Source organism: Xiphias gladius, chromosome 22, assembly GCF_016859285.1.
Source record: "Xiphias gladius isolate SHS-SW01 ecotype Sanya breed wild chromosome 22, ASM1685928v1, whole genome shotgun sequence".
Lineage (NCBI taxonomy): Eukaryota > Metazoa > Chordata > Actinopteri > Istiophoriformes > Xiphiidae > Xiphias > Xiphias gladius.
The window spans coordinates 16,678,902-16,699,038 of record NC_053421.1 but is presented as its reverse complement, the minus strand read 5'-3'; the positions used below and the strand labels follow the sequence as shown (position 1 = coordinate 16,699,038).

Genomic DNA, 20,137 nt, shown 5'->3' with positions numbered 1-20,137 from the left:
ATATCTCTGATGTAAAAATGCCTTTGTGTAGATACTGTATGTTTACTTACTTCTTTTTCAAGCTTGGGGGACAAAGTTGGATACCGTAACTTAATATTTCAGCGTTTTGCATGAAAAACTGGTGCAAGTCATCATAGCACATACAATACGGGACAAAATGAGACTCACTCTCAGCTTCTCCTCAAGGACAAACATCTTTTTTTCCCTCCCTAATGTGTTTAATGTACCGTTTTAAAAGATAGAGGAAGAACACCAGTTCTTAATTTGTGTAACTGAAGATCTTTAAGTTTAATATGTAAATACTGTATGTTCCTGATTTTGGTTCGGACAAGATAATTTCAAAACCAAATTTCTTCAAACTTGGATGAAAGGTTACTGTTAATCATATTAACACACTCTATGAGTTATTCCAGGAGAAATGCAGCATATCAGCCACCTCAAAAGTGAGTGAAGCTCTTTAGCTCTTGGAGAACACTGTAATTTAGTCCAAATAAGCAAATTATTATTTATTTCACCTTTTGCTACAGTAAGTATTATCAGTAAAATGTAATTCCGGAAATCGAAAGTTAATATACATTAATATACATTACATTACTTAATGATTGTTACTGATGCATTAACATGTAAACAGCATATTGATATTTCAGCAAGTTGAAATTGAGGATTTTAACTAATTAATATGCATTTGGGTAGTCAAGTCAATAACAGTGGATCGTGTATTATAAACTTGTCGTCGGTTTTAAATTTTAATACTATTGACCTTTTATGCTGTAGTTTTTTATCTACCGTTCCACTGAAAAGTTACAGCCTGGTCTTCAGTTGGTGCCAGGCGGCACCCTTCATCCCTGCAGCTGCAGGGGAACGATTCCTGTGTGTGTCTAATCTCTGTGAACCGTTACACAGCAAACCCTCCCTTCTGTACTCATTAAAGGGTACAAATGCGATACGAAGTTTTGTACTCTTTGCTCATTGCTGTGCACTGGTCTCTGCTGCGTGACCTTTGATCTCTGTATGCTTGACACCGTTTGGAGATGCTGAATTAAATTTACAGAAAGAAAATTTTGGGGAAATATGCTAAATTATTAACTACTTCTAAGCATTTAGCTAAACTGCTGAGCTATTGTAACAGCAATGCAAGTGGAGAAGAATCGTAAAGTCTGCTAATATTAGCCGGTCATTACTGGTCCTACCAGACCAAGTTAGGCTGTAGCAGCAAAACTATTTCATGTGCTGGATTAAGCGACAGCACGTTTGGTTTCTTATAATTTCAGCTTTTCTTTTCTAGGCGTAAGAATGGGTTATTCCTGCTTTCAGAAGTTACCGAGCCCCACTTTAAGTACTTGAGTAAATGCTCTTTAGTTTACATTTAGTTAAGGCCAGTATCCCTGTGGGTGTGAATATAATCTAAGCAGTAGCCCGTGTGCACATGAATCACCACAGTAAATAAACACCACACCAAAGCAAACATTCATGCTCCACTTGTGTGACCCCCACCCTCCTCCTCCTCCTCCTCGTTATATAAACCGCCGGGAAACCCCTTCAGAGCCTTAGAGAGAGACACTCAGCTGGAGACTACTGAGACAGACAGCAGACTCAACCAGAGCACACCAGCCCCGGGATCTACCGGTCAAATGTTTTGGCGATGTCTGAATTACACTTTGTCTTCGATGCGGGATGCGCGTCTGTGCATCTGAGCTGGGTCTGTCGTAGAAAGAGTTCCCTCTGGTCTTCATCAGCCTCAGTGAGGATGCAGTAGCGTGCTGCCGATTGATAACCGCAGTAGGGACTTAGAGGGGCGAGCTCAGACCGACCTTACTGTCCTTTTTGTAATTCTGGCTCAGAGTCCAGGCGCCTGTTTGGTTCAAGTTTGTGGTTCTCAGAAACAAAAGGCCATCGGTGAAGGTTTATCTGAAGCCCAAAAAAAAAGGGCGTAAAAGCGACATTTAAGGAAGAAATCGACCGGTTTGACTTTATTTTAGTGCCGTTTTTTTCCTGTGCTAAAAGTGGTTAAAGCACCACCTTGCAAAACGGTTTAATCCCACCGCTGCCCGTCGGTCCAGCTCCTTCTCATTTTGCCACCGGCACCATGATGTCCACTGTGCGCCGGCATAGCCTCCGCCTGCAGACCGAGCTCCACCGGTGGAGCATCTGCGACCCGGGCAGCCACTTGCTCCCGGACAGCCTCCTGGCCCGGGTCCCCGCCTGCATCTCCCGTTCGAGGTCCTGCACCAGCTCCGCCGGGGAGTCGGACGGCAGCCGCGTGAGCTGGTCGTCCTCAGACTCGGTCATCTCCACGGACTCCGCCGGGGAACCGGCGGCACCCGGGAGCCCGTACCGGGTGGTGCTGTTAGGGGCCGGCGGAGTCGGCAAGACGGCCTTCGCCAGCATCTTCGCTGGGGCAGCAGACAGCATGGACAGTGATGACTGCGAGCTGTGTGGAGGTGAGAAACTGATTATAACTTAATACTGAAACATTAGTGATGAACAGGTCTGTCTTATTTTTTGTAATACATTTTCAATGGGTACAAACAGTCCAGGAAGCCACATCTCCAAATTATAAAACCTGCATATTATGTGAAATAGGGCTGCAAAAAGAATAAATAAAATATTATACTGTTTGAAAAGGTCGCTCAGATCAGTATTAAGCACCACACAATTGTTAATTTCCTATAATACTATCATAAAACAAATTATTTTGATAGTGTGATTATGTTCAACACATTGCTACGATTTCAGTAATAACAAAAATGTTCTTGTGTGTGTCTCATGTCCAATTTCAGATGAAATGTGTGAAAAGACGATTGAGGTGGACAAAGAGCCTGCAACTGTAACTCTGCTGGACACATGGGATGCAGAGGTGAGACGAAAAATCAGCGTCCTGACTAATGAGGGTCAGAGGAGAGAGCACATCCGAGTGAATGCCTGCCTGCGTACTGTCATCTACGTCCTTTCTCTAACTGTGTATGTGTGTGTTTTTCAGACTGACAGCGAATGGGCTCAGGAGTGCTGCATGCAGACAGGCGATGCCTACCTGTTGCTGTACTCTATTACTGACCGGGCCTCGTTCCTGCGAGCTTCCGAGCTCCGGATAACCCTGCGCCGCTTCCGTCCTGCTCAGCACACACCAATCATCCTGGTGGGGAACAAGTGTGACCTGGTGCGGCGCAGAGAGGTGTCAGTCAGTGGTGAGGAGACACAATCCCTTTGTTGTCTGTTTGTCCGATGAAAACTAGTTACTGTGAGGTTTTTTTTTTTTTTTTTTCTATATGCAAGCACTGATCTTTGACTTTTCTGCCTCAGAGGGCCGTGCCTGTGCTGCTGTGTTTGACTGCAAGTTCATCGAAACCTCAGCTGCCATGCAGCACAACGTCTGGGAGGCCTTCCACGGCATAGTGCGACAGCTGCGTCTACGCCGAGACTCCAAGGAAGCCAACAAACGTCGCAGGCACAAAAACTGTAACACACGCCGCGAGAGTCTCCCTATGAAGGCCAAGCGCTTCCTCGACAAGGTGGTGGCAAAGAACAACTCCAATGTGGCGTTCTGGCTAAAATCTAAGTCCTGCCATGATCTGTCTGTGCTGTAGGGGCCCAACAGACACCCGTTTTAACTCAACACCAAACCCTTGAGCAGGTGAACAGCCAGGAGAGCAGAATTAGTGGACATGGGCTGGAGGGAAGCCTGCTTCTAATGGGGCCAATAGTTGGGTTGGTTCCAACCCAGTCCTCACTTTGTTCACATCCACCCTCGGCACAGCCAGGACAGTGTGCATGGGAGGTGCTTAACACGCTTCTACGCTGCCGTTCATATGTTGTGGTCCACACAGGACTGAGCAGACTGACCTCACTTCGTCAGCCTTTCTAATGGACTAGACAACCAGCTAATGAAGTGACGTTTCTTGAAGACTTATGTCTGTGTGGCAGAAATGTTGGATGTTTGAGCTGAGCCGCCGGCAGCGGTGATGTTTCTTCATTTCTGTGTTTTGAACAAAGACGTTAATATTTGCCTTTTCTATCCTTTCATCTTGTTCCTCATCCTTTTGCTCTCATCCCTGCCAGATTTGTCGACTGTTAATCTCTAAGTGCTAAGATTACCATTTGTAAGATACGGATGATTAAGTGTGATTAATGTCTCTAATTTTTGTATGATGATCAGTGAGTAGTTATTCTGACATTATTTATAATCTGTTGTATTTTGCACTATTTGTAAATAAATACCAGATTGATAATATACCGTATTTTGCTACTTGGACGTAGTTTCAGTGTTTCTTGATGATATAAAGTGACAACATGATTTGGAGGCAAAACAGTTCCTTTTGCCTTTTTGTCATCTCATACCTCACTAATGAGATATTACCATAGGTGACTCAGCTGTAACACAAAAGACACTTTGTACAACAGGGTTTAACAGCAACACAACTGAGCTGATAAAAGATGAGTCAGGTGGTGACATTAAAGCTGAACTTTCAGAAACAAAATTAGTCCCCTGTGAATGTGTGTGTGTGTGAGAGTGAGTGAGTGAGAGAGAGTGAGCTGATTGGGTACAGCGATTTGACTGCTCAGGGACTGATCGGAGATTTGGGTCACAGTGAGACGCCAAACATCATGCTCAGACACCGCTTGCTCGCATCCCAAACTCAGTTTTGCTGGAAAAGCAATATAAATAAAACAAAAAAATTTAATAAATCAGGAAAATGTGTTGCCAAGGTAACATTAAGAGTGGCCAAGGAAGTGTGTGTGTTGTACTGTGTGTTCAGTCCAGGAAGCGTAGGCAGATGGTGTTGGTGCGTTCTGGACAGAAAGTGTCTCAGGGTGCCTGCGCATGGGATCAAGGCAGAGCAGTGTACATGTATTGGCCCGTGCTTTACATAATGGAGTCACTTCCATCTGAATTAATGGCTTCATCCGCTGAACCGTCAGCACTGCAGTCACAGGTTCTGTTTAAACAGCTTTCCTGTGAAACAGTGACTCATTCAAGGCCTGTTTTTCCACAGTTGCAGATTCACACAAATCTCTGCCTAGTTTCCAAAGAGCCTTCTGTAGCTTATAAAGCTCATCGCTCTCAGCATCAGGATGTTTGGAAGATAATCCCAGTTAAATGAGAGGCCGGGTCATGAAGGTAAGGATAAAAGTCAGTGACAAAATGCAGACTGACATCCTCTCCTTAAGTCACCTTTAAGACATTTCCAGCTTATTATTTTACATTTTCTTAGAGGTTGTAAAGTTTATCAAGTAACAAAGTCATGAGCTGGAATCAAACCTGCTGTTTAATATTTTCAAGGTGTGTGCTTTGACCCACTGAATCAGCAGAATGACCCCATAGCTTTTTGCATTCTTATGAAGCAACAGATTGTCAGTGTAATCTGTCAGTCCTATTGTCTACACACACACAACTCCTTATCAGGCACAGCTACTAATGGAAAAATCTGACAGGAAACAGTGCAGAGGTCAAAGTCTGAACCGAAATTGGAAACTTAGATGCAGCTGATTTCTAGAGGAATTTGTCCCATTATTATGCTCCTTTGTGCTCCAATGTTTCTTATTTTGTTCACAAGTCACACACATGCTGTCTAAAAATAACACATATCTCGACTAATGTGTAATTTCTTCAACCCAGTCTTTTTTTGTAACAATAAATTACAAATAATGTTCAAACTATGAGCATTTGAGGATTTGTGGTAAAATCAGTAATTGATATTAGTGACAAGGACTTGATCTTTTAAAATACTGTATACATCATTGTTCTGTTCTTCCTGTCTCCTTGTCTCTTGTCAGCTTCTTGCCCATTGGCTAAGCTGGACACGAGGGCAGGGTGATTAGACAATCATTAGATTCAATAAAACCTTGCTGGTTAGCACTTGGTTAACGTTTGACCAGACAGGATGGGGCTGCTCAGATCACTCTGAAGTTCGAGGAGTGTCTCACTCGATATCTCCAGCAAGGTAAGTCTCCTCACTCTCCTGGCTCCCAGTTTTGGTTTCGTTGGGTATTTGGAGTAGATTTTTCGGGTGGGAGTAGGACACAAACTGGACTGCATCTGTTGGTTTTCACAGGCTCTTGTTTGACATGTCGGATGCTTTAAGTGTGTTGAAGGAGTTCTGCGATCTTGACTTGACTTTGGTTAGGGCCTTTGTGTCAGGTGTTGGCATGTCTGACAACCAACCATTGCTTTCTTTTCGGCTTCTTGGGTAGTTCCCGGTGACTGGCACTGGGGGAAATTACCTGTATGGGACACTAGATTTGGTATAATGGAAGCTGAAATCTAAACTGACAAAGGTCATTCGGTGATTGAAGGAAAAAGAGAGGGCCTGCAGCATCCAAATCATTGTGTCATACAGCTTTGCCACTTTGTCCCTCAATCCTTTGTTGGACAAATACGTTAAACTATTCAAGTTATAAAATATTTTCCTCACTGGAAGTCAGTTAAATAATTAAGTACATGTCTGTAAATTAGTAATGCCAGTAATGACTTGTTAGTTAGTTAACCATATATCTGTTAGCAGAGGTAGTGTTCAACATGGGGCCAGAAATACTAATAAGTAGTAGGAAAAATGAAAAAGTCCGGTAACTTGAATTAAAATTTGTGTTTTGCTATTAATGAGTGTCAGTTCATGTAGTTGACATTAAACGAGCGCCGTGTGACAAAAAGGTCATTAGCCACAACTCAATGTCACCTTCACTTTCTGTGGCAACTGACTCTCTCTCCTTCTAAAACTTTGTCATTTATCAATAAGTATTTGCTAAACACGGTGATTTTAAGCATGTTGTTTTAGTCTGGTTTTCAGTACTCTAAGCTGTCATCTGAATATAAAACTGAGTTTATAACTTCTGTGAAACACTGAAGATAATGTTGCAGAGCACCGTCAAAGTGTATGAAAGGAAAAATATATCATGTCATGTTATAATTTCTTTCTTGGATGATCAAAAGACAATAAATGCGTTACTTATACTTTTTAAACACAAAAGTCTTAAACCCCACTCGTGCACAAACACACTGGGATTACACCCTTTAAACTGACCTTGAGTTACCTGTGTCATATTCACACACACTGGGATCAAAGTTACAGAAAGAGACACAAGCCCATGTCTGGCATTGTATTAAAGCTCTGACTTCCAGTTTCTCCTGTGTGTTCGGGTGGGAGGTTCACCTGGTTCTGTAGGTGGAGCCACACTTATAGGTCCTTTAAGATCCCATTCAGCACAAAGTATGAGGCAGAGAGAGATAGCATGTACATGTGCAGATTCTCAAGGACAGACGACAGATTTTCGTAGCAAAGTTGTTTTCGTTTATGGAAAAAATAATGTGTTGAGACTCAGTGGGTTTAATTGTTTCTAGATGGATTGAGTAATAATAGTTCCTATGCCCTCTTCACTATTTCAACAAGCACGGGCCATGAATTTAACCGCAGAGCACAGTGAATATTATGCTTTATACAATTTAAATGTTTAATTGAAATCCTCCTCTTCATGTCACCTTTCTGCCTCATCAACCTCCTTCCTTCACCTCCCATCCCCCATATCTCCTCCTCTCCCTCTCCCTTTCCCAGACTGTGATCATGACAGCCATGATACATCTGTTGTTGCTCCCACTCCTGTTCAGCGTTGTGAGTACATGCCAACTGCTGCCGCAGTCCTTCAATTCATATTCATAATAAATACTAGATACTATAGATAAATGAACCAGATAAAATATCTGTGAAACAGATCTAGAGTAGATTAATGCTTGAATATATTCATTTACAATTTCTGGTGCCGGTTTGGAACATAGAAAGCGCAAGAAAGAAGATTTTTTTTGGAATTTGCAGCATAACTGTCAGCAAGGTTAGAGAAGCGCGTGCACTAAAATCTTTGGTAAATTATTTAAAACACTAAAAGGAAGTGAGAAGTGTTGCTAAACTGAGTGTTAGTGTCTCTGTAGACTTTGCTCTCCCGTTCTCCAGAGGACTATAAGAATTTCTCCACTTGTCCTGTTATTTTGGTTCAATAAATAACTGACCCTCAATACCTGACTGCATTCAGCTGCAGTTTCACTAAAGCAAAAGGGGCAAACGTGGGCGTGTGAGAGGTTCAATTTTACCTCAGCACGTACTATATTCAGTGACCTTTGACCTCTGTTTCTGTGCTCTGATAGGCTGGTGGGAAGAATCTGGAGGAAAAAAAGGGCCCATTTGAGAACACTGTGCTGGATGTGCCAGAGGGAACACCAGTGCCATATCCCATACATCAGGTATTACACAAATGCTAGGAATGGTGCAAAGTAACAAAGTACTTTTACTCAATTATTGAGTATTTCCATTTTATGCTGCTTTATACCTCCAATCCACAACATTTCAGGGGGAAATATTGTACTTTTTACAGCATTTCACTTATCAGACAGCTATAGTTACTTTTCAAATTAAGAATTTATGATAAAAAAACATATGATAAAGTTTTAAAATGCTTTATAAAACCCCTTTCAAAAAAGCAGTGTCTAGTTTTGGCCCAGTGTAACATGTTTCAGATATCTATGAGTTGTTAGCAGTTCAACCAGAGGGGGATTTCCCTTCCAAATTTCTCACATGGTTTAATGTAATTAATTGTCTGAGGCCCCAAGTGGTAATATTATCCAGTATTTCACAAAAAGTCTGAAAAATTACAAAAAATTTGTGAAGCAGAACTTTTTTTTTTCTTTCCTCTCCCGTTAGTCATCTCATGACCCCTCAGATTTAATTACTGGATTCGCTCGACCAAATTTCCTAAATGTACAAACACTAGATCAGCTAGCTCCACTCGGAGCAGCTGCAGCAGTTAAACACTACTAATGCATTGATGCATTAATATTAGCAATCTGATAAAGTGATATAGGATTATATATCAGTCACACGGGCCAAGAAGTACATTTTGTTGATAATACTTCTGTACTTTTACCTAAGTAGGATTTTGAGTGTAATGGAGTATTCCTACACTGCTGTATTAGTACTTTACTCAAGTAAAGTTCTCGAGCACTTCTTCCATGACTGCACGCCAGCCAAGAAGGACATTTTGTCAAAACTCGCTAACATGTACAGAACATTACTCAAGCCAATGAGGTTTAATGGGTTTCAAAATGTCTGGTCTCTTACCCGTCATTTTTTAAAAAGAATGTGTCTGTTCAGTTTTCCTCAAATTAAGCCTGAAAAGGCTATATATTAATCTTATTGTGTTCACAAGTCTCTTCATTTCACTCCATAGTTTCAGGTGACCCACCCAGGTGTGAATAATTTCCGTCTGAGTGGAGAAGGTGGAGAAAACATTAAGATTTCTAAGGATGGGTGGCTCTACCTGGACAAGCCTCTGGACTGGTCTCGAGATAACCATTACATTATGAGTGTAACCTCGTCCTCTGTCTTCTTATAAATAAACATACAGAAAAATTGTACTCATGCACTGCAGTAGCAAAAAAACATGTATTTGTTCAGTGTCTATGTGTGTGTGTGTATATATCCAGGTGGAAGCGTTGGCAGATGATGATATGGTGGACGGTCCAGTTTTTGTGACCATAAATGTGTTGGACGTCAACAACAATGCTCCGTACTTTAACCAGAGTGACTACACAGCCTTGGTTAGAGAAAAAACTGCAGCAGGTGTGTGCGGAATGGAAACTCTTCTAATGCAAAAAGAAAACTGTTAAAGCTAAAAGTGGCATGTTTTAGCCAATTAACTGCAAAGCATGTACTTAACTTTATAGGTAATGATTTTCCAAAGCAGACCAAAGATTTTTGTATTGACGTCCTACCTTGAGAGCACCCTCTCATTTCAGTTTAGTCAGTATATTATGAAAATAAACCTGCTGAGGTTAGAAAATGTTTTGAGTTAGGGAATCCATCATTGTGAATTTTTAGTCTTCTATATTTTGTCAGAGTTATTGTTTTGTGATAATCTGGCACTTTTTTAAAAACTGATCTCCACTGGTGTATTCAGGGATTCTCAAACATCTGATTTTTGATAACCTGCAGCGAAGAAGCATTGCTTCGAGACACTACACTGTCAGAAAACAACAAGAAGACATTGGCATGTGAAAAGGAAAACATGAATCTGGCACAACCTTGGATTCTCTTTCACTCTTTAACCCAGACATTATAAACTCATGACTTACTGTTATTTTAATTTCTAATAAAGTTCCCTAAGTTTCCAAAGATACCAAATATATGAAATATATCAAATGATGCAAATCTAGAATATTTCCATTTACTGGAATGGTGCCATTAAGAACATGGATTCTTGGGTTTGAATATTTCACTCAGTGTAAATATCACAGAGCTTTAATTGGAATAAGCATATACAGTATGAAACTATATATATGTGATAGTTTTAGAAAGTGTCAAATAAGATAAACTCTCCACTCCTAAAGCTAATTATGGCTCATGTATTGGATGTAGGTGTATTTCTGTTTGTTGTTTGTGTAAGAGTGGAGACACAGTCGTGTAGCATTTCCACTTGTCTTTTGTAACCCACCCAGCGCTATTTCCCGTAAAACTGAAACATTGGTTTTGGTCTGTTGTTTCCAGGTGTCCCATTTACCCGCGTGTTTGCGTTGGATCAGGATGATCCCGAGACCCCTAACGCTCATCTGAGCTACAGCCTGGTCAGCCAGATCCCCAGCAAAAAACACATCCTCTTCCAGATCAACCCCATCACTGGAGAGATCTCCACCACAAAAGAAGGTGCTACACACCCGCGCCAGTCCACACACCACCAACCAAATGCACAGACATGAACACAGACGTAGACGCACAGAACTGGGTGGAGTGTCCGTGGGAAAGTCTATAATCTGTCCATCTCTGCCTGTAATCCTGCAGTATAGTGACACTGTAAATCCAGATTACACAGCTCATCTTGTGGGCTCAAGATTAACGCTGATTGGAGGCAGACTGCCTAAATGTGTCGCGTGATGTCGATCACTGATTACTTTGAGCGTGTGTGTGAGCATGGGAATGATTCTGAAGATGCCTGTTCACATCGTTGCACTGTGAGGGAGAGTTTTAGCACGTTTCTCAGACAGGAGACCCCTTGTGGGAGCAGAGATGTTCTTCTTGTAGACCACTGCTTATATGAAAATACATACGTAATGTGTGGAAGCATGCTCAGTGACATTTGATGTGTGTGTGTGTCCTTTAACAGGGGAGCAGATGCTAAAGGCCAGAGAGGGCATCCAGTATGGCAAGGGCGAAGATCGGAGCATTGACGCTCTGAAGACAAAGTTTAAGGACTACTGTCCAGTGCAGAACATCCCCTATGAAGAAAACCCCTTCTTCACCTGTGTGGAGAGAGCCGGTTTGTGTCCAGATCTGTTTCTAGGATAGAATTGCAACATTTAATCATCTGTTGATCGATTAGTCAACTGACAGACAATTGATCGAAAAACACTATGATAATATATTAATTGTTTAATTAATTTTTTTAAGCAAAAATGGCCAAAATATTGCTTTTTGTGGCAGCTGTAGTCTAGAGCAAGACCTCTTCCACAGGCTGCATTTGCAGAATGGTGAACAATGCAAGGAAGAGGCTTACAGCACAGTAGAGAAGGAAAACAATTTGAAAATGTCAGATCTTAAAAGTCATGGGTGATGCCAGTACTAACCTTAAAAGCTGGAGCACTTGTTGGATGATGTTAACCTAGATAAACACAGACTGTAACAAACAAACAACTGTCAGCGATTAGTGCTGGTATTGTGATTTATAATGTGTTGAGTTGTTGAGGTCAGTCAAGGAGAGTGGTTAAGCCAAATCCATGTGCCTCAGCTTTCCAAAATTAGAGTTCCACTGAAATGTTTTTTTGGGATGTTCAGGACCCTAAACTGTTTCTTTTTGTTGCCTGTACAATGGTTCTAATTTCAATCCTCATCTTCCTCCGTGGTGTCAGAGATGAGGAGGCGGAATATTGACCCCCTGGGGGACCCAGACTACACCCTATTTGTGCGTGTGCAGGACCTGGGAGGAGAGTCGGAGACCGCGCTGAGTGGAAACGCCAGAGTTCACATTGTTGTGCAGCAAAACCTGTGGTTCAACCCTGGAAGGATAACTGTTAAAGAAGAATTACAGGAAACGTATCCTCTGATCATTGCAAAGGTGAAGTGGATAAACAAGCCGACTCTCAAACCTGCACAAGAATCTCAAATGCAGACATGTTAAAGTACAAACACTCACTATACCTACTCTATATCCATTAATTAACCACCCCACTGTGGGTTCTTCCCCTCTCTCTGGATCCAGGTCCAGTCTAATGACCCGAATGCCATTTACAGTTTAGTGCAGAAAGAGAGAGAGCTGAAATTCCCCTTCCAGGTAACAGAAAATGGAGAAATACTCTTGACGGAGCTGCTGGACAGAGAAGACAAGGACATGGTACATGACACACGCTTAGTTTGCTGAATAAATGTCTCCTGACTCATGTTGAAGTAAAGACTAACATCTAGGGATTATTCTTGAACTTCTGTTGGTTCTGTTTTCAGTACATCCTGGTGGTGTTCGCAAAGGATAACAGTGGCAACGAGGTGGAGCCGCCCATGGAGATTCAAGTCTTGGTGGAGGATGTGAATGACAAAGAACCTGTGTGTGAAAATGAGGAGAGTGTATTTGAGTTGCAGGAGAATGAGCCTGTAGGTAAGAAGTGTGTGTGATTATTACGTAACCCATTCATGCACTCAAAGGTTAGGATGTGGCCTCATTCAACCAAAGTGTTTCTTTCTCTCACTGCTGCTTCTTCGGTTTGCTTTGTGTTCTGTTTTCTGTTTCTGGATCCATATTTAGCAAACCTCTAAGATTTGTGCTTGATAATTCTCTACAGCACAAACTTCAGAGTCCTCTGATGAGTGTGAAGAATAACACACACATTTATCACGTAACATACTCCTGTATCCGGTGAAGTGTAAGAGCAACCTTTAAGAGCAGCTCTCAAGTTATGACATGATTAATTGCATCACCGTGAAGGAATACCCACCTGTCCCGTTGCTCATTATGTTCCCTACATTGTGGGCGCAGTGATGTTCTATTCTGCAAAAACATATGCAATTTTATTTTTTTTAAAAGTTCACTTTATGTATTTAGAAAAGGATTGAATAATAGGAAGCTGGCCAGACAGGAAGTTAAAAGAAAACTAAACTCTAGCGGGAAAGAAATTCTGCTGCAGGTAGACGAAGTGCATCAGAGAATTTTACAATAAGGAGAATTTAGTTGACAATTTAGTTGATAAGTGCTGACAATAAACATGCATGGGAAATCATTAAAAACAAAATGAGTGCTGTGTCTTTATTCACGTTGTTTGCATAAATGCAAAAAAAGAAGAGAAAAAACTGGTGTAACGTCCTATCAACTGTTCAAATCGAATGCAAATAACAGGCTCAAACTACCCTTTTCTGAATTATTCAGCTAACATATTACTCATCCTGACCAATGATATTTTGTACAGTCACTCCAGAGCGTGTCTTAAGAGGTGTGTGTTCACCTCAGTTTCTGTGCTGCAGTCATCTAGGATTTACTCTCAACCAGCTTAAGAGACCTCTGGAGCTCTCTTCAATTTAAGAACATTTTGAAGTTGTAAGAAAACTGATAAATAGCTTTTATTCTGATCTTCTGGGTCTTGTGGTTCCAGGCAGCCTGGTAGGACAGCTCTTGGCCCATGATGACGATGAACAGGGGACACTGAACGCTCAGCTGACTTACACCATCTTGTCCCAAAATCCACCCACCACACCCAATGTCTTCTCCATCGACGCTGCTTCTGGAAGAATTCAGGCGCTGCGCTTGCTGCAGCGAAAAGAACAGCAGGTCTATCACCTCAATGTCAGAGTCAGCGACCCAGGTAACACACACATACCGTATGATGTGACACACCTTTAGGTACTGTAGAGGTAAGTCGGTTCTCACTCCAAGCTGCAGTACTCATAGCTTTTGTCTTACAGCTTTCAGCACAGATTGTAAAGTCGTCATCAAGGTCATTGACGTCAACAACGAGATGCCTCTGTTTGAGAGGAACGATGTGAGTATTTGAACTTGTCACCCGGCTCTTACTTCTCACGTGGTTTGACTGGTTTTCTTCACGTTTCTTTGTCGGTGCGTGTCTGTATGCAGTATGGCGGCTACGCTCTTGCAGAGGACACCCCTGTCGGACACACAGTGGTGACAATCAGAGCAACAGATGCTGACGACCCAGAGAGCGGCAGCTCCCATATCAACTTCCACATCTCTGCTGGCAATGATGATGACGTTTTTGCAGTGCAAACAGACGGCAAAGGCATCGGCCAGCTGGTCATAGTTAAGGTACAGATTGACGTGCTTTCATGCAACAGTTATTTTGATGTTTAAGTTTGCTTGCTGTTACATCTGAGGTCCCTTATACCTTAGAAAGTTCACAATTTTTCTCACATTTCCTATGTTTTGTATGTGTGTGATATACTCTTATATTGGGTTTCAGCTAAATAGTATTTTACAATATACTGATTAATCTGACAACTATTTTTTAAATAAATAAATGTACCATTTAGTCTATAGAATGTGATAAAAAAGTAAAAATATGCCGTCACAAGTTCCTAGAGTCTAAAGTGATGTCTTCAAATAGCTTGTCCGAACACCTCTACAAAAATCAAAGATGTTACATTTACAATCATATAAGACAGAGAAAAGCAGCAAATCCCCACTTTTGAGTAGCTGGGACCAGCAAATGTTTGGCCTTTTTGCTTGATACATCACTTAAACAACTGATTGATTCATTCATTCTCTGCTGACAGACTAAGTTTTTCAGCGCTACTTATGTTGCCGCTTCATATAACCAGCTTGTTTCTCGCCTAACAGCCTTTGGACTTTGAGTCCTCTCCCACCTACAAGCTCCAGATTGATGCTCGAAACCCCGAGCCGCTGCTGGAGGGCATGGAGTACGGCAACGAATCCACAGCCTTCGTCTTTGTGTCTGTCACTGACGTAGACGAGGCCCCGGAGTTTAGCCTGGACATCCTGGATGTGACTGTGCCTGAAAACACCACCAAGGGATCAGTGCTGATCACTGTGGAGGCAAAGGACCCAGAGGGCAAAGAGATCGGGTAAACACACACCAGCAGCTGCTCAGCATCCCAGTCAGAACTGCCTTTAGTTCAGTATTTCCATTCAAAGAAAGTGGGTGTTTGGGATCCCTGACAATATTCCGTGCCTTGTGAAGTCGTCGACTCCGATGATCTTCTCAGCTCCCCTGATTACCCTCTGCACGGTTTTAGTGTCACTGTTATAACAGCTGGAGTACCGAGTGGTGATGCAGTACGTCAGCACACTTTCAACTGTGTAAAAGGTTTTGAGAATGTTGGGGGTGTCGCTCGCTTCTCTGGTTTCCCCCGAAACTGGCGGCACAGTCGTGTGTTAGCAATGTGAACAGCAGACAGACTTGGGAGGTTCCCGTGCTCAGCGCGACGGAGCCTGGGATTTTGTTGCCAACACCAATTTACCGTGGTCTCTCAGTCAGGAAATCCAGAATCCAGCGACAGGTAGGGGTACTGAGGCCGAGCAGGGGAAGTTTCTCCAGTAGTCTTTGTTGGATAATAGTATTGAATGCCCAAACTGAAATCTAGGTACGGCATCCTAGCGTAGGTGCCTTTCCTGTCCAGGTGAGTGAGTACCGTGTCCAGTGTGGAGGATACAACAATTATCCTGAAACTATACAGAGCTATTACATCTCTTCCACAAGATTATGGTCTAAATATAAAATTAACCTTTCTGACCTTCAATAGAGGTATGTTAGCTTTCTGTTACATTTAACCTTGGTCGCTGCTTTTTTCATTTAGCTCCATCCGACACCTCCCCCACCCCTTTGTTAAAAAAGTTTTTTTCATTTATTTATTTATTTTGGCCGCAGTAACTGCTAAGATGACTGCAGATTGTAAAACTACATCCAGACTTCAAAGCATCCTCTTAGAAACCTAAGAGGAGCCACTGTGTCCATGTTCTTCTGTAGTTTATGAGCTCGACTCTAACAAGATGTACTGAACGGAATAGTAGAGGGAACACAAACACCCCACACGCATGGCTTTCATAACTTAGGAATTGTTCCACTAGATCAGCATTGGCTTAGTTTTTAACATTACTGCTTCTGTTTGGACTGTCAGGGTTACCCAAAACAGATTATCGATTTGTTCTGGCTACCACTGTTTCCCTAGGCCATCAGTTCAGTGTCTGCTGCATTATGGGGCATTTTCGATATCTGCTCACTATATGTGCGTGTGTGGCTTTGTGTGCAATTCCTGTCGCGTGTTGTGCAGTTTTAAGTTGGGCGGTGACGCCCGTGGCTGGCTGGAGATCGATGCTGCCACAGGACAGATCAAGACCAAAGACAAGCTGGACAGAGAGATCCTGGAGACCTTCGAGGTGTCTGTCACTGCATTTGAGAAGGGTGAGATGATACAGAGACGCAGCTTTTGAGTTATTATATAGGCCACACAATTTCGGAGTCAACACTGGCAGAAAATACTTACTGTTTAAAGAAGAGCAAAAACACTGTCAAAGGTAAAACTGAGAACAATTCTGTCCAAACTAAAGCACTTTCATACAGAGGTGGATTCAGTGCCTTTTAATAGCATTTAAGTGTATAGCAGTTATTTGTTCACATGACAAAATTTTAAATGTGTTGTGGCATTTGACCTTTAAAACCTAGCCACTATTTGAGCCTGTGCACCTTCTCATGCTCACTGATTTCTCTCTACAGAGAACCCAGAGAAGTCCACTGAGCGTGTTTTGTCTGTGAGGCTGCTGGATGTGAACGACAACTTCCCCAGACTGACAGAGACCCAGGCCTTCATCTGCGTGGGGAAGCCTGAACCGGTCATCATCAAGGCCAAAGATGAAGACAGTGCCCCCTTCTCCCAGCCCTTCACATTCACCTTGGCCCACGGCAAGAAGTCGCTCAACTGGGAGCTGCGCAGTATTGATGGTATGTTCGCATAAAGTTACCACTAAAGTCGTAGAGTATATTACAAGATGGGCTGAAACTGAAAAGGGGTGAGTTCAGACCATCAGATTCTCCTCATTTCCTTTTGTGTGCCATGCAGGTACAACAGCTAAACTCATCCTGAAGAAAAAAACAACTGAAGATAAAACCTTCACACTTCCCATTAACATTAAAGACAATGCAGGCATGGGAGTCACACAGCCGTTTGAGGGTGAGTCCATTCTTTAAGTTCAGCCTGAGGATAATTCTGTCAACCAATACCATGAAAAGAGGAAAACCGACAAAAAGGATGTTCCTTCATTACCATGAACAAAGGCACTGCAGTTTATTTTAAATGAGGCCGTGTTCAGACAGACAGTTTGCAGCGTTGTTGAAATGGGCTTCATTATATTCAGTGGTGGTTCTAATGTTTTGCCCGCTACATTTACAAATATGAGGGGGGAAGAATATTGGAAACGCATTTCAATATTTGGCAGTCCAGTACAACACCACCACCAACTACGACCTCAGTGATAAGCATATACTGTAGCTCAGTTTACACCTCTCTGACAGTGTCAACAAAAACACTATTATCTTCCTAAATGAAGAATTAATGGCAGATCATTTGCTACATTGGGTTGAATTAGATTGTATAGATGTACCAAAAAAGTAGCCACGGCGAGTATGTCAAAGGAGCTAAGAGCTGTTTTTGACACTTAACGGTGTTTGCAGTCATATTTATTCAATTTGATTTATTCCATTTATTCATATAGCACTTATTTGTATTGTAATATTTATAAATGAACGCATGACCTCAGACTCATTCACGGATTCCAGGGCTGAGCCCCAGAGCTCCACTGGCCCCTAGCTTCGTCCGTGGATCAACCTGCAGAGAATTATCATCTGCATCTACAGCTCCGCTCTTTTTTATGGAGCTTTATAGCAATGTTCAATTCATCGAGGAGCTGTCCAGCACCCAACTTTATTGTTTTTTTTTTCCACTCTCGCCGCTCTCAAAGTGTCGTTTTGGGCTGCAGCAGACAAAACTGTTGTATTTTTCATTTTGGTCTTTTCATGGGATTTGTTGACATTAAGAAAAATAGAGATAAACAGCAGCCTTATCCTTTGAGCTCTAGAGCAAGTTTCTGATGCAGGTGTGTGTTGCTCTCTCCTCTCTATATGCCAGTGAGAGTATGTAACTGCACAGCGCTGGGCTACTGCTACATGGCACCAGAAGAACATTCCTTCAGATACGGAATGGGAACCACCATCGGGATCCTAGCTGGCACTCTGGGATTCTGTCGTAAGTCTGACAAACATTAGATAAGAGCAGTGTCTGGGAAAAACCAGCTCACGAATGACTCAGTATCCATTATATTATACAGTCATGTGTTATTGTCCAGTTTCATGTCAGTGGCGCTGAGTCCAGTTTGTTCCCTGCTGTTTCTGACTTCTGTTTCTGTCTTTTTGCAGTTATTATCTTCATCATAGTGGTCAAACGCATCAGTAAAGGGGACAAGAAGAAGGGAAGAGAGGAAGAGAGGAACGCCCTGATGTAGAGACCACACACACACACGCGCGCGCGCACACACACACACACACACACACACACACACACACACACACACACACACACACACACACACACACACACACACACACACACACACACACAAACATTTAGCTTATTCTATTTTATTTACAAGAGAGAGCTGAGCTTGATTAATAGGTGCTGTGCATTAGCATGTCACCTTGACTTGCTAGTTTATTAAGGTGTCTCACCATCTCACATGATTAGGTTTTGGCCCAGAGCTTGTTTTGTTATTGTCTTCCGCTTTAATATAACAGTTAACTGTCGAATATTGTGCAACAGCTGGAAATATCTTTAATGTTAAGCAGCATCTTAAACCCAGAATGTCTGTGTAATGAAAAATAATTATGTTTTGTAATGAGCAATCACTGCTCTGTTGCCCAATAAACAAAGAAACTTGGAACCACTTTGGCTTTCACATGATCTTTGTGTCTGTCTGTCTGCGTGGGTGGATGTACATGTCACGGCAGAGGCGTGGTGTTGCAGGTGATCGGTGACATAACACGAGCATCCACAGCCTCAGCTCTATACACACGGCTTCCTCCCCGCAGTCTTCCCTCGGGCAGCCGTGTGTTCTGAATAGCATTTACTCTGCATTCGCAGTCCTGTCCTTCTTTTTTCTCTCCCCTCTTCTCCCACCCCGCTGGTTTGCCGCTGAGCAGTCGAGGCCACTGTGCAGCCACAGACAGTGATGCTCTGAGTCATCTCTGTGACAGTGGGAGACAGGCCACCGATTGTTAGCGGTGCTGAAAAGAGGATGGCATGATTGTGGGCTTTTATGTCGCACAAAGAGGCAGCGACACAATAATCAAACTGAGTGGCAAAACAAACACATGTTGAATGTGGGTGTCACATGTGCTGCCATGACCATGCATCGTTCTAGTCCACGTGAAACGTTTGTGAGTTACTCTGTATGTGTGTGTTTGGGATGAGTCACTGAGCGGCCTGCTGCAGCTTTCAAAGGCCATACAGGAAAACAGTGTCAGCGGCAGAGGAGCACACTGAGCTGCAGCCTCATAACAACAAACTCAACGTGGAGCCTCTCCAGTGTTTATGTCTGCACTCTCTCTGTGCCTGTATCCTAGCAACACTTTCCACAACAACACACGCAAGTAAAACACACACACACACACACACACACACACAGTCCTGGAGAGCTGGAGAGCTGGTGGGCGAAGTTGAAAAGTTGAGGGACAGCGGAGAAGAGAGGAGGTGGAGGAAAGACAAGGAGAGTAAACTGTGTGACGGATGATGCGACCACCTCAGAATATCAAACCTCATCATCACCACGCAGACGCACTGGACTGTTTTTGCCTGTACTAGAGAACCCTTTTATCCTAATATAGAAATACCAAGGGAGTATATTGACATCACAAGCACTATCAACATTGATCACCAGGCCAGGCTGCATATATAAAGGTCAGGTGACTGAAATTTATTGAGTAAAGTGTTGTAAGTTGAAGTCAACTTAGTCAATTTATTTAGGGGTTATAAACTCATTTGTAAAGTCTTTTTGTGTAAGTCCTGTTTTTACTGTACAGTTAGATATCAATTAATGATATGCTTTCTAAATATTTCCATGACACTTGTGGTCCTTCACAGATTTTCCTTAGGTGTTAGCTCAG

At 42.5% G+C, this 20,137-nt stretch overlaps 2 protein-coding genes across 2 annotated transcripts; both read left to right on the top strand.

The window, feature by feature from the left end:
• The first annotated feature begins 1,415 nt into the window (after positions 1 to 1,415).
• On the top strand, positions 1,416 to 4,420 carry gem (GTP binding protein overexpressed in skeletal muscle). The gene is made up of 4 exons (XM_040116891.1): positions 1,416 to 2,441; positions 2,781 to 2,857; positions 2,981 to 3,185; positions 3,301 to 4,420. The coding sequence occupies exons 1-4, from the start codon at positions 2,087 to 2,089 to the stop codon at positions 3,582 to 3,584; spliced, it is 921 nt and encodes a 306-aa protein (XP_039972825.1). The 5' UTR covers positions 1,416 to 2,086; the 3' UTR covers positions 3,585 to 4,420.
• A 1,444-nt stretch (positions 4,421 to 5,864) lies between these two features.
• cdh17 (cadherin 17, LI cadherin (liver-intestine)) lies at positions 5,865 to 18,507 on the top strand. Its single transcript, XM_040118131.1, has 19 exons — positions 5,865 to 5,939; positions 7,545 to 7,601; positions 8,129 to 8,224; positions 9,208 to 9,345; positions 9,464 to 9,599; positions 10,524 to 10,679; positions 11,137 to 11,289; positions 11,879 to 12,084; positions 12,229 to 12,360; positions 12,468 to 12,618; positions 13,607 to 13,816; positions 13,917 to 13,993; positions 14,086 to 14,274; positions 14,806 to 15,050; positions 16,257 to 16,387; positions 16,700 to 16,924; positions 17,043 to 17,153; positions 18,108 to 18,224; positions 18,395 to 18,507. The coding sequence occupies exons 2-19, from the start codon at positions 7,554 to 7,556 to the stop codon at positions 18,478 to 18,480; spliced, it is 2,607 nt and encodes an 868-aa protein (XP_039974065.1). The 5' UTR covers positions 5,865 to 5,939; positions 7,545 to 7,553; the 3' UTR covers positions 18,481 to 18,507.
• The last annotated feature ends 1,630 nt before the right edge of the window (positions 18,508 to 20,137 follow it).